We start from the raw sequence: 25114 nt of genomic DNA, 5'->3' as shown, positions 1-25114 counted from the left end.
ACGTCATCTGTTAATGAAATATTCATGAGGAGATGAAGTAGTGCATAATTCATATTCATGACACGGCACTATACTTTTTCATGGCAAATTGAAGTGGTTGGTTGAAATGCAATGTACATCTCTCCACCTCTCTCTCTCTCTGTCTCTCTCTCTCCCTCTCTCTCCCTCTCACGTCATATTCAATAGCGGATATTATTGCCTTATCAAAAGACTTATGAAGTCTCTGTTCTACTGATAAGACTGAGATCAAACAAAAACGGCTCACTGAAAAGGTTTTACTGATTACATTGCTTTCGCCGTTGTCATCAAACGCGTTATTGGTATGATGGATTGTCATCTGGTTTGTCTTTCGTTTCTCTATCACGAACGAAATGTCAAAGTAGAGTTATTGTGTGGTGTGTCAATACCAAAATTATGTGACCACTGCAGAGTGTTAAGTGAGCGTTTTAATTTGAGACTTACACTCTGGAGTGCCCAAAGGCCATACCACTTAAAGTTTCGAATGATTAGTTAGTTCACTCTGTTGAGGAATCAGGTGATCATATCGGGGTGCATGGGTTCGAATCCCATATTTCTCCCTAAAGCGCCACTTTCTGTCCATTTATGCTGGGGAGGTGAAGTAGCCTAGTAGTTAAAGCGTTTGCTCGTCACGCCTAAGACTTCCAACACTGGTACGGTGTGAAGCCCATTTCTGGTGTCCCCGTCATGATATTGCTGGAATAATGCTAAAAGCGGCGTAAAACTAAACTCACTCACTTCCACTCATTCATGCTGGATTATCTATTTAAAGGTTGGAGCAACCAGTGGAACATTACACAGACATTCAAATATTTATTCATTGATTCATACATGCTGCCAAGACAAAATAATATTTCATTTTCTCTGAAGTCTCAAGCAGGGACATTTGTTACTAACGGCTTATCCGTACGTTCTGCGTGCAGTCATTACACCGTGTTTTTACACTTCTAGCCAATGTTTGCACGCAATTACTTCACTTCCCGAAAAAAGTTCTTTCTCGCAAGAGCTGTTTACCGTAATCGCCTCCGCCGTCCGACATTTGTTATTTCAAAGGCGTTTATCTACCGCAGCATTCTTCTGCGCAGCCATGGCTTCTGTTTAGAACATCAAACAAAAACCTTTGTGTGATCACGAAATAAAGTTATAAATAGTTTACATCAAAGGTGAAAACAGATGAAAATATATCACCGTGACAAGTGCCCCTTGCAAGTATTTTCGTTCTATCATGACCTTTTTACAGCTCAGCATGGTGTTTATGGCCTGAGATGGAACCAAAATGTCAGTTTACATACAGGTGTCCATTCCTCGTAAACATAGAAACCCGTGAACATCCGGGGTAGAACAGGCCTTCAGCAACCCATGCTTGCCATAAAAGGCGACTATGCTTGTCGTAAAAGGCGACTAACGGGATCGGGAGGTCAGGCAATTGCGCAGATCGATGCTCATGCTGTTGATCACTGGATTGTCAGGTCCAGGCGCGATTGTTTACCGACCGCCGCCATACTGCTGGAATATTGATGAGTGGGGCGTAATACTTAACTCATTCACTCACTCGTAAACAAAGGGCCTCAGTTTGATTGCGGCACCAGATTGTCTGCAAGGAACTGCATGGGTTTCTCCGTGCTGCATGTGCAACAAGATTTAGGCTAGGTTACGATATATTTGACGCAGAACTGCTAACTTTGTGTGTTTTGTTTGTTTTATGACACAGGAATTAGAAATTTTACAGATAAACGGCGGGCATCTGTAAATATTTAGTTCAGGACCCAACAGTCCGATGACTGACATTAAGACTATCGACCAACGAAATCAGCTTGTCTGACAACGAGATTCCGTTTGAAACAGAAAAGGAACCGACAATCCAGTGACAGAGATAAAGACTATCGCCAACGAAATCAGAGAGTCTGACCAAGAGATCCCGTTTAAACCCCTTAATTAAAGCTTGTCGAAGGCGATTCCTAACCGTGGTCATAATAGCGATTGAGTGAGTTACGTTTTACGCCGCACGCAGGAACTATTCCAGCTGTATGGCGACGGTCTGTAAACAACCAAGTCTGGACCAGACAATCCAGTGACCAACAGCATGAGCATCGATCTGTGCTACTGGGAATCGATGACATGTGTTAATCAAGTCAGCGAGCCTGACCACCCGATCCCATCAGTCGCGTCTTACGACAGGCATGGGTCGCTTTTTTGCGACAGGCTTGGGTTGCTGATCGGACCTATTTTATCGGATCTTCACGGACCGTGATAATAATAGGTGGCGTACTTTGTGACGCCAGTTGTAACGAGCACTTTCAGTGCCTAGGTGAAATAACCTAAGATAATTGATTAAAGAATTATTTTCTTTGTACTATGATTAATATGTTATGATCGTCAGACGCTAGACCGAACACAACAACATGAAATGCTAACGGCCTCTATCTGCACATCTTTGGTAGTAGCATAAATATATCCACACCCTAACGTTATTAATTTCATATGCTAATCTCCTTGTACTTAGTGAACTAAGGATTGGCCCTAATTCACATGTGTCGACTAATTCGTGTCTATTGCACAAATGGAACAACAGCGAACTCGATAAACTGGCCTGTTTTCGCGGAAAAGCGAGCACCTTCAATCTGTCTGCACGCCCTGCCTACTACGTGCTGCAACAGACACACCTGATGACCCCTTTATCCAGCGGCTGGGTGAATGAGGAGTGTTACGCCACGCGCTTTGACAGCCGCAGATCGCGATAGCGAGCGGGAAGGTTATCGGTCGGAACTTCAGTGTAAGAAATGAAAGAACAAATACAACTCTCCCTACTAATTGTTAATCTGGAATTTTATCTGAAGTGGAACGCTGTTGAAACGTGACTTGTGTGCGCGTAATGCGTTATTGAAGCTCGGGCACATGTTTTAATGGTTCTGCAATATTTCAATGCAGTCCGCACGCCTAATGAGATTTGTCAACCGTATCTTTCTGAAACACCTCTTAGACAAGTCGGATGTTTGTGCAAAAAAGCATTTAACTCATTATAAGCTTATTACAGCAGAGAATTGTGATATATTACATGTCAGCTGGCACTCCATGGAGTGAGTGAGTTTAATTTTAGGCCGCTTTAAAAATTTTCCAGCAATATCACGGAGGACGACACCAGAAACGGACTTCACACACTGCACCCATGTGGGGAATCGAACCCAGGTCTTCTACCTGACGAGTGAACACTTTAGCTACTAAGCTGTCCCGCCGCCCCCCTCGGTGATATATTGGAACTGCACTCGAAGCAGCATAAAAGTTCTTCGAGGCTCTCTTAGCACTAAAATAGTCGTAAGTACCATACATTACCGACAACTTACGACTATCTTAGCGCTAAAAGAGTTTCGAAAATATAACCCTGGAGCCCCTCTCACGAAGCAACCTTTACTGAGTTTAATCTTAACTCACTTAACTCGCATTCTTTCACATTACCTTAAGTTTACCTCAGATCGCCGAGGCGCTTTGTCAAAGGAGACCATGTTCGCTGTTTGCTTCAATGCATGTAATTTGTCTAGGAGCCGTGGGGTAGCCTAGTGGTTAAAGCGTTCGCTCGTCACTCCGAAGACTCGGGTTCGACTCCCCACATGGGTACAATGTGTGAGGCCCATTCTTTCTGGTGTCCCCCGCCGTGATATCGCTGGAATATTGCTAAAAGCGGCGTAAAACCAAACTCACTCACTACTTTGTTTAGGTGCAAGAGGGGCTTAATTAAATCTCACCCCATCCCAGACACACGCATTCCCCTCCCAGATTTAATAACGCAAATCATATGGCTGCGCCCGAAATAGTAGTGGGCAAGTACTGCTTACCGACTCGATTAGCTCCCAAAATGGACAAATTGCTACCTTGGTTTTAAAGCAGCATTTACAAAATTAGTCCTGCAAGGAAAAACGTGTGTTGTATCACGGAAGGACGACGTATGTAATAATAGTGCGTAGGAGTGTAGGAGTGGGTTGAAATCATTGCCAATATGGCCGATATCGATAAACGATGAGCCGGCATTTTATTCTGTTTGACATGATACACAGACAAATAGATGATGTGCTGTTTGATAAATAGCATATTACAGCAAATCAGACTTGACAACTTACGCATTATCGCATTTCGGAATAAAATGGAAAGTCATTTAGACTGCATTTTTCTTCTCTACGCATTCAGCCCCTTCCAAAATGGTAGAATTTAAATCATTTATCATGTGAACCAGTAATTTGCACCGTTTACAAAATCTTTCCCAAGCCTTCCGTAAATCAATAATTTCACATTCCTTTGAACACAAGATATCCCACGGATGTGATCGCGAGTAGAGCTCTATTTTCTCGTTGAAGGTGTCGTCTGAAGCATAAATTATCAATGAAAAATGAAAAATTTAGTTTCAAAGTCTCGACACAAATCGTAAGTTCCTTGGAGTACTTTGGATCTGCGTTCCAATCGTACAATCTCTCTTTCTCTCCCTCTCTCTCCCTCTCTGTGTGTGTGTGTGTGTGTGTGTGTGTGTGTGTGTGTGTGTGTGTGTGTGTGTGTGTGTGTGTGTGTGTGTGTGTGTGTGTGTGTGTGTGTGTGTGTGTGTGTGTGTCGCAGCCATAACTGCATCCTCGGTATCTGCAGGGTATGCGTTCCGACAAAAACATTAACTACACCCTGGAAGCATCTACGGCTAAGTCTAATAATTTTATTACCCCCCTTTGCTGGCTCCGCTTTCTGACAGTAGCCAATCAGCTAAGTCGTCGTTACAACGAGCTTGATAATTTTAATCGGTTAGAAAGTGTATAAAGCGAAAGTGAGTTGTAATTGGTACGCTCATGATCAATTTCACAGCGTAGACAGCTGATTGCCAAGGAAGGTAATAAATTCATCGGGCTGAGCCGTAGATGCATCCAGGGGATTGTGGAGAACGTGTACCCAGGAGCTATCGAGGATTCCGTAACTGTCGTTCGGAATACATGGAGTTACGTTTTTGAGTTTATATGATCAGAAAACACATTCCGACTGCCACTTTCCTGGCCTGGTTAGAAATCTTGTTGAGTGGTAATGAGAACTGAGATTTAACGTTTAATAATATAGGACTGAGGCGTATGGCAGCATTAAACATGATAAACCACTCAAGGAAACTGTGAGGTAGGCATCACTACGAACAGTGTATAGTACTGTTTACACGGAACCGTAACGGGTAATCAGAATAGCAGGGCCTTGAGCATCAAAGGGACGGTAGCTTTAAGACGGCCATAGCTCACATTTTAAGTGCGTGAGTGAGTGTGGTTTCACAACGCCTGAGCAATATCACGGCGGGGGACACGAAAAATTGGCTTCACACATTGTATCCATTGTGGAATCAAACCCAATTGTTCGGCGAGACAAGGGCACGCTTTAACCACTAGGCTACCCCACCGCTCCTTTTAAAACAGACTTCTATATCGCAGCCACCTTGGCTCAGTCTGGAGTCTTTTGTTCAGGAGTTGCATGGTATCTCAGTATCGAGTAAGACTTGCCATCAGTGTAATTCTAGAGTTAAACGACGGTTAATTGTGGGAGCGGAGCTCGAAGTAATGGTGCGTTGGACAGGCATCCGCTACCCAACACACAGGGTAGGACAGTTATGCCAGAGTAAAATGTCCGAATTTCTCAAGATAAAAACCCCGTGGGGACTCAGAAAGAACCATATGGATAGTCTGTTAGTGCTGAAGTAGACAACGATTTTGACTGAGTAGCCACACTCTGCGACCAAGCTGATAAATAATTTCAGGAAAGTGAACATGAAGTCACCAGGCCCGTATATTCCCCCAAAGGACATATCAAACGGGCTTGATGGTATGGTCCAGACTGGTTCTCTTAACGTAGGACCCTTAGTTACGGTGCGCTACACTTACATCACTGCTGATGACACGCTCACTTGGCAGAACCGACCACGGGGAGACATGAATGTAAAATGTGTAAGTTGAGAGGTGGTGATTTCCGTTTACACCTGTCTGGGCTATGAGCTGCACCGCGTCCGTGACATATGCTTGAAGTGTAATGAACTTAACTAACCAGCACGCTGATGGCAAACAGTGCAGACAGGGCACTTAACTAACCCCAAACCCATTCGGAAACTGCCAGGTCTAAATTGCTTTTGAGTTTAATCAAATTTCCAGACGATTAAGAAAGAACACACTACTTTCCTCACGTTCCGCCATCTTAGGGATTATATCAGATTGCAGACGTGTTTTTCTTTTCAGTTTTGTAATTTGAATTTTGAATTCCACTTTAGCTTTAAATTTGTATAATGACAACGATGACGTGTTAGTAGCTCTATAGTTTTGCATCAAAGATGTTTTGAAATCTGCTTCCACTTTTGAAAGGAACCCCAGACTGCAGTGTGCAGTTACATAATGGCTACTTCGTGGAAAGGGATTGGCTTTTATGTAAGTTTCAACCACTCCGAAAAACAGGAAATACAATTTAAACAGCAGCAGACGCTGGAGGTCTGGTCGCGTGCGAGGTCAAACGGAAAAGGATGGTTCTCACTGACGCGTTTCACAGAAGTAACAGCAACATAAAGGACAATTCTATCCATCGCCACGTTCTTGGGATTAGTGGTCTCTTTGTTGTCAAAGCCAAGAACATCCGGGTTATAATTGGTCTTCACTAGCCATTGCTTGTGGTAAGAGGTGACTAACAGGATCGGGTGGACTGACTTGGTTGAAACATGTCATCGTACCCCAACTACGTAGATCGAAGCTCATGATGTTGATCACTGGATTGTCTGGTCAGACTCGACTATTTACAGACCGCCGCCATATCGATGGAATATTGTTAAACAATAAACCGACCAAACTAATCTTATGCTGCGATAGCTTGGGCGACTAGGAGTGCTGGTGTTGCATTAGTGGAATAATCTATTATGTGTCATCCAGAGCCTATTTATATTCGTGCCATAGATATGGTACAGTGTTAAAGAGGTGTCATATTCTCCTAACATTTATCTGTTGAAAGGCGTTAATGTTGCTGGGGGATATAGGTTTATCTACTGTTCTGGATCAGACAACGTTGACGTTGATAAAAGCTTGACGGCTGTGGGGTAGCCTAGTGGTTAAAGCGTCCGTTCGTCACGTCGAAGACCTGGGTTCGATTACCCACATGGGTACAATGTGTGAAACCCATTTCTGCTGTCCCCCGCCGTAATATTGCTGGATTATTGCTAAAACCAAACTCAACTCACTGATACAAGTTTGTACCGCATCCCTAAGTGTCCCTCCGTTGAATACCAGGCCTTTCAGTGATTCATCCAGATGATTTCCATCCCTGTTCTACCAGTGACGTGTTGAAGTTGGGCCGAAACTGGTCGATGTTCAAGGGTACCCACTGGTTAACGAGGATGAGAACATTCGTAACTACTCGTGTCATTCTGGCAAGCAAGATGGCGACTCGTACCCCTCTCGTGGCCATGTTTTATACTGGGCCCTGTCTAAGCGAAAACGGACACGGAGATGGAAATAGTCTGGTACTATTATCAGTGGAAGATAACTCTGACTTTCCAAACATGGCTATTCCTGAAATATCCTACATGCCGTGGGTAAAACGAACAATGCAGTTTCAAAGTTCAACGGCCACTTTCATGCTTCGAACTGAGTTTCACTGCATATGATTTGGTTTGCCACGATTCTTGACAGTGAAGTGCGATAGAGGTAGGTGTTTCTTAAAGGTCACCGAAAGAGCTAGTAGTTACTGTACGAGTGAGTGAGTGAGTGAGTTTAGTTTTACGCCGCTTTTAGCAATATTCCAGCAATATCACGGCGGGGGACACCAGAAAATGGGCTTCACTCATTGTGCCCATGGGGGGAATCGAGCCCGGGTCTTCGGCGTGACGAGCGAACGCTTTAACCACTAGGCTACCCCAACGCCCCAGTTACTGTACGAATGTTTGGAGAAGTGATTGGGTTGAGTTTAAGTAATCCACAGTAGGTTGTCACGATATGCCAGCTAAAGCGAAGTAAGTGTTCGGAGCTCAGGGATCGTGACCTCATGGATAGAACATCTGCCTAGACAGCGGGAGGCCGTTGGTTCGATCTCTGCTCGCATGCGATCAAAACCCTTCCTGCCTCGGAATAGGACTTGGACTGGTCAGCTCGGAGTTTGTATACTAAGTTTCAATGGGTCAATAATGTTAAACTTTCTCGTGGTGTCCTAGGACGATAAACCGCGCGCAGTCCCCTGTACACGGGCAAATAGTATATGTGTGTGTGCGTGCGTGCGTTTGTGTATCTGTAACTCTTTGTTTGACGAACCTACGATCCAACATCAACAACAAATATACGATCAGTTCCTAACTGGGGCGGTGGGGTAGCCTAGTCGTTAAAGCGTTCGCTCGTCACGCCGAATGCGCGGGAATTCCCCACATGGATACAATGTGAAGCCAATATCTGGCGTCCCCCGCCGTGATGCTGCAGGAATATTGCTAAAAGCGGCATAAAACTAAACCCACTCACTCACAAAATCAACCTAACTGTGGGAGTACCCTTTCTTACGTTTTCCCATAGAATGGCCAAAGTTTGCAGTCGACCCCCTTTAAGTTGTCTATAATATGATTCCGTATACATTACAGCTTTTCTATGAGCGCAAGGAGTGCTTGACAGTAACAGTAGTCCATAGTAGCGGCGAAGAAAATGTTGTAAAAATCTTTACTAAACACATACGTTAAAGATCTTTAATATGTGTGAGGGGATATCTTTTGTAGCGATGACTGAATACACAATTTCATAAATATCCCTAAAATATTCATCATCCCTTTCCCTGTCTATTTCCGTGTATAATAATTTTTTATCCTCGATCTAGTCTTCCATGTCGAATACTCGTGGGAGTGCATGCTAATGCCGGTAGCTTTTAATTTTTCAATGTCTTGTGTCTAAGTACGGCTCTACATCTGGTGTGCCGTGACAGAGGGATACGATGGGAAGTAAGTGACTTCAATAATTCAAACGTTACCCTAAAAATGTCAAAGTTGCTGACGCATTTACAGAAAATGTCCATTAATGCCTCCGATCTCCACCTCTATCGCCATGAATAATATGTGTTAGTGGCAACTAGTTATAACCCACGCCCATTAATAATCAATAATCTTCATTAATATAAACATTATTCATATAAAATGAATCTATTTCTGTAAACATCCAACGATACTGATCACCGCCTGAGCGAAACTGGAAATATTTTCGCTCGCTTGGAGCGGCCATCCAATAATACAGTCGGATGAGAACAAATGAAATTTGGAACTGTAGAGGGATTAGATGGAAATCACCCAGTAGCAGATGAAGACGTTGGCAGCGTGGGAGGATAGGGAGCTGTTCTGATTGATGAGCTTGCGTCCTTATCTGGTTTTAGCAATTATCTGTGGGCCCAAAGTTGCCTTTTGTAGATTGTCATAAATGCCATAATTTGGCGATTCCTTTGAACCAGACGTCTACTGGAAAAGACTTGCCTCGCGCTTCGGTATAGACTCTTGCAGTAACCTCCACTGTAAGGGGACTGTATTCAGCAATGTGTACAGTTCCGTCTGTGTCGATGTCTTGGTATTGTCTCCGCCCTTAGGGGTATTGTCTAGACTTGAGACGACTTTAGGTGTAGTGTACATGGTATGTGCTGACGTGGCAGAAAATACTGATATATTTGGTTCCAGCTCGATTATTTACAACCACTGCGTGATATCTATAAGAACCATGCTGAATATATGATGTTTATTATTTATACAGTAATGCCTACATATGCGTACTGTTCAAACCCTTTCAAACCCGTGAAGATCTGGTAATCCATGCTTGTTGTAAGAGGCGACTAACGGGATCGGGTGGTCAGGCTCACTGACTTGGTTGACACATGTCATCGTACCACAACTGCGTAGGTTGATGCTCATACTGTTGATCGTTGGTTTGTGTGGTCCAGACTCGATTACTTACAAGCTGTCGCCATATTGCTAGACAATTGCTGAATGCAGCGTCAAACAACAAAACAACAAGCATCTTTCCATGTGTAAAGATATTTAGCCGCACGACTGTTGTTCAGGTGTTGTTCAACACCGTGAACGAGAGGAAAGGGATCTGTCTCCACTGAACGCACTGAACATATGTAATGCCAGGCTTCTGTAATATACGTACTTCACGTGTATGTAACAGAAAACGTACAGGTGCGTGGATATTGCAGGCTAGAGCTACTGAACCAGTGTGCGAATTAACCACTGGCCCACCAGCCCGTGGCTAGTAAACATCCAGTTTGGCCAGTAAATCTCCACAGTCACTGACTCGACTGGCTACTGAATTTTCATAGAGTCAAATAAATAACTCTTTCCGACTTTTAATTGAAGCAAGATTATAGTCTGATACACATGTTTATCACATTAGCATGACTTATAAATTAAAACCGGCCAGTAAACTTTGGAAACAATTTGGCATACCGTACTGAACAATATATACGCTCGTGGATATGTCTGCTTTACACTTACTGAATATACGAGTTTGAAACTTTAAAACAAAGAAAGGTTGTATGAAATATTATGATATACTTATTCCAGTTTCAGACTCTGCTATGTATAGCTATAAACAGAAATGGGAAGATGAGCTTGAAACAGCTATAACTGAAACAAAAAGGAAATCCCATCAAAAGATTATATTCCGAGCTCATACAAACTCACATTGCAGATGGTTCCAATATTCTTTGGTGCACAGAATCTTGTCAACAAACCTACATTTGTTTAAGATTGTGTAAAAATGCACCAGAAAGCGAATTCATCCCATTTACGACTGTCCAAAATTTAAAACATATGGAGTCAATTTTCTAATCGGATAAGAACAAACCCAGATATCACACTGAATATCAGTAGGAAGCAAAAATTAATTGTATTTCGATTCTTGGAAATATGAAACGATGTCCTTAATCTCCTGATACCAGTTGTCAAATTTATTCATTTTAAAATCCAAACATATACTTGCAAACCAAACTTCGATAAGATCAGAAATGAAAATTTCATATATAGGGTGTACAATATCGAGAGAACTCATGCTATCTCTTCTTGTGATTTTACCAATTTTTTTTTATTTTGGTCTGATTTCACCAAATGTTTACTTAACATGTAAGTTCATGGATATATCTGTTAAGTTCGGGGATATATCTGTTAAGTTCATGGATATATCTGTTAAGTTCATGGATATATCTGTTAGGTTCAGGGATATATCTGTTAAGTTCAGGGATATACCTGTGATTAATCCACTGTGTTGGTTCTGCGATGAACTTACTGTCTATCCTGTAATAGAAAAGTAGAAAATACTGAACATATACATGTATATTCGCTGATATCTTAGTCTGCCTAGCATTCTGAACATATATATGTAAGTGGTGTGTGTAATCGTACTGAACATGCCTGTATGTCTGTGTACTGGAGTCGGTGTCTCGTGTTGTAGAGCTGGTGGAAGGTGTCGCTGCTGCAGCTGTCTGGTGTCCTCTATGTCCTCCTGCTGCTGCTGGTCCCCGCGTCCTCCCAGTACGACAGAGGTAAGGTGAGTCTCCTCGCTCTCCTGCCAGTACTCTCATCTTTGTCTCCTAGTATTAAGAGGCGGTCGGGTAGCCCAGTGGTTAAAGCGTTCGCTCGTCACGCCGAAAACCCGGGTTCGATTCCCCACATGGGAACAGGGTGTGAAGCCCATTTCTGGTCTCCTCCGCCGTGATATTGCTGTGATATTGCTTAAAGCGGCGTAAAACTACATTCGCTCACTCCTAGTATTAATGCCATCTATGCACTAAAGAGTCGATGTGACTCTGCAAGACATTTCTCTCCTATAGTTTTCTAATATGACTATTCATTGTACATCGTGCGTTTTACATGTTACGAATTGCGAAGTTACTGTGCAGTGCGTGTTTCTGGAAGGTGGAAACTAATGTGATATGAGAGTGGCCTTTTAGACCACTTTGGCCTTTTTAATGCACGGAATTCATCTTGTGGGTCATCCAGTGGGTCAGCCTTGTGGTAAAAAGGTTCGTCGGCAAGTTAGACCAATAACGTTTGGAAACCGACTAACACTGCGATATTCCCGAAATCCAGCTCAAAACAGTGTTAAAGCAAACTCACGCAACCGGGCGGGTTAGCACAGTGGTTAAGGCGATGGTCCTACTTGTTGACTGAGTGAGTTAGTTGAATTTAATTTTTACACTGATATTTGTATAGTAGACCAATAATAAGGCGGGAGACACGAGATGTTGGGTTCACACATGGGTCCCATGTGGGAAATCGAACTCGATTCTTCGGCATGACGAACGAACGCTTTAACCTCAAGGCTACCCCATCGCCCCAGGTAGTAAGTGATCGTATATTTGTTGTTGATGTTGGATCGTAGGTTCGTCAAAGAAAGAGCTGGAAACGCACGCAAGCACGCACGCACGCACGCACGCACGCTCTCACGTAAATACTACTTGCTCGAGCTCGAGCTTGGGGCGCGACATTAGTCTGGAGGGGTATATACGGTTTATGGTCCTGAGAATTGGCGTAAAGCCAAACCCCATTTACTCACTCACTCACTCACTCACTCACTCACTCACTCACTCACTCACTCTTCAGACACGTCAAAAACTTATCTGTCTACATGTATAACAGTTCTGGTTATGATTGTGGTTGTGGACAGACAGAATAACAATCACATAAGCATAATCCTTAAATCTGGTTTGTTGGAATTCTGCTACATAATGTCTGCAACCGTAATCACTTTCCAGCTGCTTCACATCACATCGTTTATATGATATTAAGACCAAAGATACAGGAAATGTTATTCTTAAACAACATGAAATGATTGCACTATTTACGAACGTGTTTACATTAATCGGTCATCTTGTGAAAACAACGATTGTTTTAACGCCAACCATTACTATGTTTGACAATTCCTGTCGCTTTCATATTTTCTGTCAGATGATTTGAATGGCGTCAGTATTGATGTAGCTGGATAAACCATCAAAATGCTCAGTCGATAAAAGCAAACCATATCATTCTGAGGAACGTATTATTTCTGTATCGTTATGATAGTGTAATCATTCGTTTTTTAAACTCCCTTTGGATGGATATGGTCGGCTATTGCTATCGATGTAGCGTGCGTCGCTCACAGTATCCGAACATAACAACGCATATTCATGAAAGTACCATGTAATGTACCACTTTATAGGGGAACATTGTTTTAGAATGCTCTTCCTACTATCCTAAACTGCTGGCGTACCTGGGGAGCTCTGGGATGGTACTGGTATTCGGTAACTGATATTTGTGAGAAACCAACCAACTGGCCAGTCTTGCCAGCTTGGTTGATACATCACACCATATCCCAATTGCTTAAACTGACCGTGTTTCGATGTTTCGAATCACTGGATTGTCCGGTTGTGATTCGATTATATACAGACCATATAGTAAACAAAATTAAATATTCACAAATATGTAAAAATTGTGTTGTGACGGAATTGTAATGGTTAGTAGGAGATCTGTGCGTCATTGAAACACCGAACACGTGACACTTGTAATCCTTCAACTCTGGATTCGTGGACTATTTGTAAAGTGAATGAACAGACAAGTGAAACTACAAGTTTCCTCTTCAGACAAAGATATTTAGCTTGGAGAGGCAGTTACACCTTGGAGCACTAAGAAAGAATGATATATCTATGCAAGAAGAACTCTTTTTCACAATTAGGAGCGACGTTTCGGCCTCAGTTCTAACGCGCTTGACAACGGTGTCAGTACCAAGAGTGAGCTATCGCTCCTTGTGTAACAGAGACATGGTTCTTCCATACATTTTAGCCTTCCTCAAAAACTAATTTAGTAGTAAATTCGAAAATGACAAGACGGCATCTGCAGCAACAATCACACCGTCCAACACGACGATACGAACTTCCAAAAGCGGCACCACCATCTGAACCAAGTCATCTCTGACCGTTGCTGACCATCGATTCTGGGACGTCTTGACGGCGACAACGGGATGTGAGAGATTGTTGTAAGGATGATTAAAGAGATGAACTTCAGTTGGGGGTCAGGGTGGAGAAATCGGCTTGTGTGGGAGGATTCAGTGATAGGTCAGGGGAGGGGCGAACTAAGCTGACTTCTATTGATCGGATGACCCGCTACTTCTTCATCGTGGAATGCAAACACCAAACACTGGAGTGATTATACAGCACGGGTGTTAGTATATTGATTACAGCAATGGAACCAAGGCGTTCCGCAAGAGGCATTTCATCTGTATGAATGACCTGCGAATTTATGGCTCACAATGGTTGTCAAGAATCGATATTATGATCTATGTGCGAGAAATACGTTTGGTATAATTACTCCGATATCCGCACCATTAAGCACGTCCGTTGCTAACGACCCTCATTACGAGATGTAACTGATCAGATAATCTAGCTCCATGGTTGAGATACTAATTCAGAACTCATTTTGGCAAGAGATGTCACAAGTACGATAGCATTCTGTTATAAATCACTCACTTAATGAGCTAGTTGTAGCGAAATAATTTAGTGGTGTGGGAAGTTGTTGTAGCTGAGAGACAATTGTATCATCCAAAACTGAGTTCCTCTGTAGTCCGGGTACACGTCGCAAGTGAGTGGGTTTAGTTTTAGGCCACTTTCAGCAATATTCTAGCACTATCGCTACAGTGGACACCAGAAACTGGCTACACATGATGTACCCATGTTGAAAATAAAACCCGGATCTTCGGCGTGACGAACAAACGTTTTAATCTTTAGGCTACATTCCAAGATCTGGTAATTGCAAGTAATCTGGTTATTTTTTTTTTTTCGGAAACTCTTGAACGGTATCCAATATGTAAAATTGTACCTTTACATCACCGTTTGGTGTAACGGACGGTGGGTCGCCTTGTGGTCAAGGCGTTCGATCGTCACGCCGAAGGCCCGGGATCGATTTCCCACATGGGTACAGTGTGTGAAGCCCATTTCCGATGTCCGTGATATTGCAGCACTATAAAGCTTAAAGCGGCGTAAAACTAAACTCACACTCACTCGTGGTGTAACGTGTTATATTTGGGGCTAGACTTTTACCCGAATAGGATTCCACTTCCCAAACTCTCAGGTACTCACAAATATAACACGTGTCCACCTTTACAAACATTGTCTAGTCATCGTTTTCAGTAGTGTCTCACACAATTCCTCTGCATTTATTAATGTCGACTATATGAACCTAGCCTGTTACCCAACTGTTTTTGTATACATACTCCTAAAGCTGAAAGGTGGAATTCCCATGGACGTGTTGGGAATTTCAGGTGATGGCGTGGTTCTTACTGAACATGGCTCTTCGAATATCTACTCCACAATTGTCAATGTGTTCATCCACACTGAGGATGATGTAGATTGCCTACAGAGTAGTGTCTTCTGTAACATACTCTCGTTTAAAGCTATAATCTCATCTTGCAAATATTCGAGGAGTATCAAACAACTGAACAGCCTCAAATTTATGTTTCATTAAACAAAAGTAGGTGATATTGCACTTTATGAGCATACCACTAGCCAATACCAGTGCATATGAGAAAAAGTAATATGAATCCATAACGATGAAACATGAAACTTTTTTCATGGTACATAATCTCACTTTGCAAATATTGCAGGAATACCGAGAAGCTGTAAGAGCTCAAATCTGTATATTAATGACGGTAAACACTAGTGATTACTACCACGTATGTGGTATATTATATCTATTTACACCCACTTATTCCAACCACTGGAACAGTTACATATGTCTACAGAGTGTGCCATTAGTCAGTTGATTCTATACTGAAGAGCAAAAGAAAAGCATGTTTGGAAGAAATGAAAGACTTAGTTCATAAAATGTAAGCGTTCATGTTTATGTCTCCTATATGGGTTTCTTTTGCTGTTCAGAATATTGTTTGTACTGTGTACGTGCATATTCATCAGCCAGTTCTTAACATTACCATCTGCAATTAAATATGAGATCAGATACACATGTGACACACAGAAAGAGCCCGATGTCAGTTTGATGTCTCCTCGATGTACAAGCTTCAAATAGACTGAAAGGAGATCAATTTCTACATATCTACCACTCAGTCGTAAACAAGTGGCTGCTTCATATATTTTCGTATAAATATTACCTGCGTTCAAGATATTTACATACAAAGCACATTCAGTTTTTCATGACATCGAGTGTTGCGTTGCCATTCTTGTTATCTCCGAACTGATTTATTTCTATCGAGGAGCGGTGGAGTAGCCTAGTTGTTAAAGCGTTTGCACGTCAGGCCGAACACCCGGGTTCTATTCCTCACCACAAGTATTGATGCTGTGTTCACTGTGTATGGCAGTGTTCCTCACAGTTTACGATTGCATGCTGGTTTGCTGGCACACGTACACACTTATAGAGGTGCTAGTAGATTAATATTGGTTTATCATATTGCAGTTTAACATGGATGCCTCACCCAGACACTCCAAACTCACTCGTTGTTATATCCCCTCAATGCCGAGCGCCAGGCAGGGCACTAACAACTACCATTTTGGTATGATGCGGTCGGAGTTCGAACTACCGACTCTCTGCCCACAGGAAAACTCCTAACCTATAAAGCATGGATATGTACCGGACAATCACCAGAGTGCGAGCTCGCTATTCCTGAAAGTTACTAGCCCACAAAATAATTCACTAGCCCGAAATCTGAATGAAGAAACTAATCAAAGCTTCACAAAAAAAGATGAGGATAAGATGTTGTCAGCATGACATGGGTTTTGTCATTTAGCTGCTAATACCATGAGCAATTTTATCAGGCTATAGTCTTGCATGCTTTAAAAGTGCATTATAACGTACGAGAGTTATGGATTAACAAAATGACATGAAAATTCATTAGCCAGGTGGGACCAGTAACTATGGGATTTACTGGTCCGATTGAATTTTTACTAGCCATTTCGCGCACTTGGATCTCAGTAAACTACTGCTATTGCCAAGACAAATGCGAAGTCCCTTAAAATGTAGAAAGTTTACAGAAACAAAGAATTCGAGGAAAATTAAGAGGAATCTCCAGTGTGTCGGAACATTTTACCTACGTCGTGGGTCAAATCTATATTAGGCTAAATGAAAAAAGTTAAATGTTTCTCGGGCAACTACCATTCACTTTTATTTTATTTTTTTATTGCCATTTAAAAAAAATAATTTTGACTTGGCCGCGTCCAGTTCATACATTTGTCCACTATAAGAATGAATTCGATTGTCTGTAAGAACGAGTGTGACTGAATCTACAACCCATGTTAAACTTCCCAAGGCGTATTTCTGAGAGAAAAACTAATAACGTGTTGGTCCCTCGTCACTTTCTTTTTTATAAAACATTAAAAATAAAGTCCTACCGCCCTCGTTACTTTTGACAAAAAACGTGCCCGAGAAGCATTTAATTTTTATGCAGACTTATACAACCCCGCATACATTGAATAAAGAGAGAAATTAAGAAAATAACAACTCAGAGGATCCGTCCTAAGTTACCATGAATCAGCGAGTGTCGGCTTATACGGCTCAGTCTTCTTTCGGGGCGGTGGTTAAAGCGTTCGCTCGTCACGCCGAAGACCCAGGTTCGATTCCCCACATGGGTACAATGTGTGGGGCCCATTTTCTGGTGTCCCCCGCCGTGAAATCGCTGGAATATTGCTAAAAGCGGCGTAAAATCAAACTCACTCACTCACTCACTCACTTCCTAACTGGGGCGGTGGGGTAGCCTAGTGGTTAAAGCGTTCGTTCGTCACGCAGAGACTCGAGTTCGATTCCCAAAATGGATACAATGTGAAGCCAATTTCTGGCATCCCCCTGCCGTGATATTGCAGGAATGTTGCTAAAAACTAAACCCCTAACTGTAGGAATACCCTTTCTAACCTTTTCCCATAGAATGGCCAGAGTGTGCAGTCGACCCCTTTTAAGTCGTCTATAATATGATTCTGTATATTATTACAGTTTTTCTATGAGCGTGGGCGATTTACCCTGCAGGTAGCATCAATCATAGTTTGAAAAACGTTATATAGAATTTCCAGATTTCCCATTATTATTGATCTGTTCGCTTCCTGGGTTCGGGTTTCATGCTTGTTTCAGTATTCCCAATTATATAGATGTATTCACACACGAGAACAATACATTAAAATGGAAACACTGCTTAATGTCTCCCTTATCACCCATAATGTTCTGTGTGCTCTGGTTGTCATGTGTATGGTTACAACCGTTACGTGCCAGTTTGGTTGGAATTAGGGAGGATGTTGTAATGGAGATTTGAACCATTGTAGTTGAATTGCTGACATGTCCCAATCCCGCCTTGTCATCAACCAGAAGATGCTAATATACACCTTGCACTATAATCAAGCGTTTATTTGCGATACGAATGCCTTAGGCTCTTATACAATGCAAAATATATACAGTAATTCATACAATAGAAAAATTGCAATGTTGCCTTAGTTTGTGTATATAACATATTAATTGATGAGTCAAGATATTTCCTCTTGCAAAACCTGCTTCATAATGAGATATAAAGATATCAAGATATAAAGACTGATATAAAGATATAAAGGAGCTTTTGTAAGAAGAAATATCTGGACTCATCCCATATATGGTGAACAAAGACTGTATATATAATGTCTATCATCTTGAGTTTTACACATATTCTCTCTTAATTCAATTTATATGCACGCCATAAAGATTTACTGTATCTTTTTAAAACTAGTAATGATCCTCTGAATGATCTAATTCTGGTATTTTGTTGTTTCAGACTTAATAAACAGACAAAGAAGGAACGATGAAGCGCTACAGCAACTTAGGAGTATAAAAAGGTTGGGAACCATGGAAACCTATCTATGCTTGGGGAAACATCCCGTATTCTAAGGTCATATGTATGAAGCCGTTGGCAAACATAGCATCAACTGTTATTAAGCCGTGTCCCGAGGGTTTGTACTGGGATCACCCTTTGTGTGTAAAACCAAGGTTTCCTCCATAGATGATGAAGATCTGACGAATCAGATTGTGGTTTCGCAATGCTCTTAAGGTCACGGTCACCATTTGACCTTTTCGGGGTTCTTGCAAATTTGGATTATTCTCTTAATTCTGAGTTGATCAGATTGTTTTCATAATTTGTTCGTTTTGCTTTATTTTACTCGTCACTCGGCGTTATTGTAGTGAGACGGCCAGTTAGTCGGGTCGGGACCAGACAGTCCTGTGACTGATAGGGGGAATGAGCCATACTGTCGGGTGTGATGTCATGTTATCCACCAAATCCCCCGAATCTGGCCGTCCCCCACGACAACCATAGGCTGCCAGAGGTCTGAATCACATTTATGTCGCATGGAGTGAGTGAGTGAGTTTGGTTTTACGTACCAGCAATATCCCAGCTGTATGGCGGCGGTCTCTATATAATCGAGCCTGGACCAGACAATCCAGTCATTTTAAGCATAAGCAGCGATCTGCGCAATTGGGAACCAATGTTCGAACCCGGATCTTCACGGCTCTCGCTCACATATCGAAGTGTACACGTATGTATGTGTGGCTGGTTGTACTAGCCCCCACCTAAGTTAATTTCATGGCGCTAGCTCACTGAGATACCATGCCACAGTTAAGCATGAATACCCCACTCAGACACATTATACTGACTCCGAGCAGACCAGTCTTCTTTGAGCTCATTAATGCCTTACAACCCTATCAAACATATAGTGAGTGAGTAGGTGTCACCCCGCTTTGAGCAATAATGAAGCAATATCACGACTGGGAACACCAGATATGGGCTCCACACATTGTATTCACACGGGAATGAAACCGAACCCTTCGTAGAGACGAGCGACCGCTTTAAACACTAAGGTACCCTTCAGCCTCCATAGATACAGGTTGCAATGGATGTATACATGTAGGCTGCTTGTGATCGATTTTGACCCGGAATTTCCATGAAAGACATGTATTTAAACGTGATCAAATTTCAACGAGTTAGTTACACATCGTGGGCGAATTGTTTGCTTTTCTTATTGAATTGCGAGGTGGTTTCACAGTTAATGCAAAATCGATAAACGTGAAAGAAAAAGCTTTTTCCTGAAAATATAAAGGAACAAAACTTTTCCGTGATCTTAAGCAATTTTAGGCTAAGTGGAATCCATTTTACTTTCACGTGTGTTTAAGATCACTATCGAACGGTAACGTGGATGAGTGAGTTTAGTTTTACGCCGCTTTTAGCAATATTCCAGCAGTATCACGGCGGTGGACACCAGAAAATGGGCTTCACACATTGTACCCATGTGGGAAATCGAACCCGGGTCTTCGACGTGAAGAGCGAACGCTTTAACCACTAGGCTACGTTACCATCTCGAACGGTAACGACAAGTGAGCACGAACAGGGTGTGTGAGTGGGTTTTACGCCGCATTTAGCAATATTCCAGCTGTATGGCGGCGATCTGTAAACAATCAAGTCTGAAATAGATAATCCAGTGATCAACAGCATGAGCACCGATCTGCGCAACTGGGAACCTATGACATGGGTCTACCGCGTCTGACCACCCGATCGCGTTAGTCGTTGTAACCCTTGATAAAGACAGAGCTAACCCAGGTTTTGCTATATAAATCTGACCATCAGTGATATATACGTAGCCACAATTCACGGGAGCAGACCAATGTGGCGGGCAGCTATGCTGCAGCTGAGCAACGCAGGCAAGACAGGAAAAGCAGCGCCTCCAAGACTCCGGCAGCAGCCTTTCCCTGTCCACACTGCACTGGGAGTGTTTTAGAACTGTCATTCCCTATACTACTGCACTAGAACCTTTCGAGCGCGGACTGGACTCGTAAATCATCTCCGCACCCATAGGGACAGACTCGGGCAGCCCCAGGATGAATAGATGGTCCCCGTGGAATTGACGGACGAACAACAACAGATTCTTGTACTTCTTTGTATCTGATAGCTGGTGTAAAGTGAAACCGACACATCGAAAACCTTCAGAGTTTGTGTGTTTACGTACAAGAAAGGGTCGTGTTTCATTATTCCACGCTACTGAAGTGATTGTCGTTTGATGTAGTTTCCCTTAATCAGATTACCAAAGTCAAAAACATCACTAAAACAAGAAAATCCTGTGTTGTGAAGAATCCTTATGTATAATTACATTCTAGATTCATCTTACAAATGTCAACATCGATACGAATTTAAACATTTGATGCAGCGATATGTTTCGTGTTTGAAACAGATGACAGACTAGTTTGAGTGAGTTTGGTTTTACGCCGCACTCAGCAGTAATCCAGCTGTATGATGGCGGTCTGTACAAGATCGAGTCTGGGCCAGACAATCCAGTTATCAACATCAAGAACATCGATCTACACACTTGAGATGGGTCAACTAAATCGGGAAGCCTGATCACCCGGATCTTTTATGGGTGCCAGTTTGGAGAGACAACAACAAATCTATTCCTTGTTGGACTTATCCATGCTGTTCGAGAGGGAACTTACCCATGAAGGTCCGGGGTAGGATAGGCCTTCAGCAACCCACACTTGCCATAAAAAGCGACTATGCTTGTTGTAAGAGGCGACTAACGGGTTAGGTGGTCATGCTCGCTGACTTGACTTACACATGTCATCGGTTCCCAATTGTGCAGATCCTTGCTCATGATGATGAGCAGTGGATTGTCTGGTCCAGACTTGTTTATATACAGACCGCCGCCATTTAACTGGAATGTTGCGTAGTGCGGTGTAAAACTAAACTCACTCTGGAAGTGACCTTACTACCCATTGTGGTAGCAGCGATGTGTATAACACTGGATCTGGTCGTTTTTGCGCCTGAGCGGCGAGGGTCGGGGTTTGTCTGATCAAATCCTGATGTATTCAGGGTATTGCCTGGAAAACGACGACTTGGGCGTTGAGGTCATCACCGTTGTTGTTAATGGAAATGACTTCGCTTACGAAATGTGTTGTTGTAATTCTGTTGGAAGTACCCCTTTACAAATATGGAAATTGTTGCTAGCACTCAGTGTGTTCTAAAGTGAGAAGCAAGGGTAATATAGTTTTGTGAAAACAACAAACACATTATTTGTGTGGTTACTTTTTACAATGATATGTAGGTATCATTTTGAAAACCGTAATGGAGAATCATGATTACAGGTGTATACTCAGTATGTATAAGCGTATTGTTCTCCATGTGTAGGGGCGTATTGCACTCCATGAGTAGGGGCGTATTGCACTCCATGAGTAGGGGCGTATTGCACTCCATGTGTAGGGGCGTATTGTTCTCCATGTGTAGGGGCGTATTGCACTGCATGTGTAGGGGCGTATTGCACTGCATGTGTAGGGGCGTATTGTACTGCATGTGTAGGGGCGTATTGCACTCCATGTGTAGGGGCGTATTGTTCTCCATGTGTAGGGGCGTATTGCACTCCATGAGTAGGGGCGTATTGCACTCCATGAGTATCGGGTTATTGCAGTTCATTTGTACGGGTATATTGTACTAAATGTATCGCACTCGGATTAGAACCACAGACCTCCGTACAGGAGGTCTATCTACTGGACTAATTAAATGTCGACGATGTAGAGATATAACGGTGGAGTGTATAACCAGTGGTTAGAATATGAACGGGAATCCTGGGAAAGGTCGTCTTCTTTGGCCCAGTGCCACGGTGATAGAGGAATCCGCTAAATTGCTATTGCGCAAGAATTAACAAACTGTCTCCCTTTTCCAGGCGTGTGTCCTACAGATACGTGAGCAAGCGCCGGAAGACCCTCGAGTGCCGAGAGTGGAACCAGTTCTGTGTCCCTTGGTCCTCAGAGTACGAGGAGACGTGCTGCAACCCTCGCAGACTGGTCTGTAGATGCAACCTCTGGATGCAGAACTGCAGATGCGTGTCGAGAACGTGGGGGAAGTGATGTCACTCGCTAGGACCTTCATTTCAACCAATCCGCTCAAAGATTGTCAGTCTTGCGTGGGCTGTCACGTGACTTCCTGTCGTCTGCGAAGGTGTTGGAGAGGGCGTTAAAGAAATAGACCAATGTCAGTTATTTTGTATATTTCACATGTAAGGTTATTGAGAAAACCGACTGTGTTCAAGCAGTTTCTATCGTCTTTGTTTGTTGTGCTCCTTCTGTACATATTAGCAACTATATAGCATTAAATTTGTTTTACACGCAGCTACAGGTATGTGTCTTGTGTAAACATTCAGCTTTAAGTCTTGTATGCTATGCTAAAATACGGAAGGTACGATCCACACGGTACACATCATAGAACGTGCCCTTACCGTGGATAACAAGGGAGCAAGCATCTAAAATATTTTACCAGTATTAAATAAACATGACACACAAAGAATCACAACTACCACATACACTCATGCATCCAATTAACCTTTCTTGCTTCATTTATTTAGTCACCATTAAACTTGACCGTATAGTTTCTATTACCCGTCAGTATACGTTGTATGAAGCTTCAATATTGGCCCCCTGGCCCATCCGTCAGTCAGTCTCTAATATTTGCCGGAGCACACTTGCCAGGGTGTAAACACAAGTAGGGGTGAAAATCATATTAATATTGGAAATCAGTAATGACACCAGGTGTTCCGAAATCGCGAAGCATGTCCTACCTGTAGCATTCCTTACCAACTCAACTAACATACATATATAGACCGTCATACTAGTGCATTTGGGTGTTTTCCTATTGAAATAGAAGATGTCATGGAAGTAGACAAGCGACGAGTTCAAATATATATTATACACCCTCTTATCTTGCATTAATCTGTTACTTAATATAACAAATCATAGAGTAGCGGCAGGTCTTCCATACGGTTGCAAAACGGAATTTGAGCACGTCATCCGTATTATATTACTATAAGTTTACATGGGTATATAATACAAACGAGTATTACAGTGCCACAGTGTTAAACAGTTTCCAAATTTTGCTAGCCATTCCAGCTCGCTATATCTGAAAATTGCTAGCCCACAAAATCATTCTGTAGCCCGAAATCTGAAAGTAGAAACTAAGCTAACAGATTAAAACAAATCTCATATTGTCCTCAACCTTTGCAGTGCAGTATCCTGCTTAGCACCGAACCTGAAGACGATGTCAGAATGCGTGAGTGATTTGGGTTTGTCACCGTATCACGAACAGGAGAATTAAGAGAACAGACAAACTATGCTCTGCACTAGAATCAGCATATTTAAAAACTAACAGTACTTCTGGAATAACGGTAATTTTGGAGGAACCAAACTCTGTAATTATAAGCCTAGAGGCTGTAATAGACTAACGAACGTTTTACGGAATGGTATTTAAAGATGTTATCAGTAAGGTTTTGGAGGTATGTCAGTGAAGATACAATCTCCCATGACACCGATATATGATCGGTGTATAGCGGTGTCATGGGAGATTGTTCATCAAGCCCAGATGCACTGGACTAGAGCAAATAAGTAATCCGTATGAAAATCGTAACGTGTCAACAGCACCATCCATGGATGTGATGGGGAAAATCCCAGTGTCGTGATATGTTCTTGATATTCAGTCTATGACAGGGGCTGCAATCGTTGTGCCACGTAACCATCTGACTGAAGGGCTTCTTTCATTGAATCATAAATCGAAATAAATGATGGGAAAATGATCTCTTTGAATGAAACATATAACGTTACATAGAGCTGAGCAAAATAGCGTGATTTCAATCAGGCGATGGTTTAACCTTAATCAGAACGTCGATACATAACGTGAAATGAATGGCCAAGTTCATGCCTTTGGTTATAGGAATATATCGCTTAACTGGGAAATATACGTCGTATCTGGCATTGATTTATAATGGCAGATCTTCGTGATTCTGTGTATTCACCCCTTGCTTATAGCCTTACAGCCACGCATGAGTTCCTAGAGCTAAGTAAATGGGTTGTTTTGGCCCGATATAGGCGTCAGCGTTCGTTTGAACAACACTTTAATTTACGTCGAAACTATCGAACCGGGATGGAGTAATCATGGAGGTCAAGAGTCGGATGGAGGGATATGTATGATGTGCAGTACATCAGTGCTATTACACTTACATAGTGTGTGCCTGTGTGTGATGGTTATACTTGACCTAAGTCAGTTTTGTAGTGCTCACACAAATTACCCTACACAGACACATCATATTGACT

General features: G+C 42.4%; 1 protein-coding gene across 1 annotated transcript in view; it reads left to right on the top strand.

Annotated features, from left to right (window-relative positions):
* The window catches only part of LOC137288095 (uncharacterized), a 41325-nt gene extending 18182 nt beyond the window's left edge, over positions 1–23143 (top strand). The window contains exons 2-4 of the mRNA XM_067820473.1: positions 11460–11550; positions 18774–18834; positions 22699–23143. Coding sequence (XP_067676574.1) covers positions 11460–11550; positions 18774–18834; positions 22699–22882 — 336 coding nt within the window. The 3' untranslated portion in view covers positions 22883–23143. The remainder of the gene's footprint in view (positions 1–11459; positions 11551–18773; positions 18835–22698) is intronic.
* The last annotated feature ends 1971 nt before the right edge of the window (positions 23144–25114 follow it).

This window comes from Haliotis asinina, chromosome 6 (genome assembly GCF_037392515.1).
Source record: "Haliotis asinina isolate JCU_RB_2024 chromosome 6, JCU_Hal_asi_v2, whole genome shotgun sequence".
Lineage (NCBI taxonomy): Eukaryota > Metazoa > Mollusca > Gastropoda > Lepetellida > Haliotidae > Haliotis > Haliotis asinina.
This window is presented reverse-complemented; position numbering and strand designations above follow the sequence as displayed.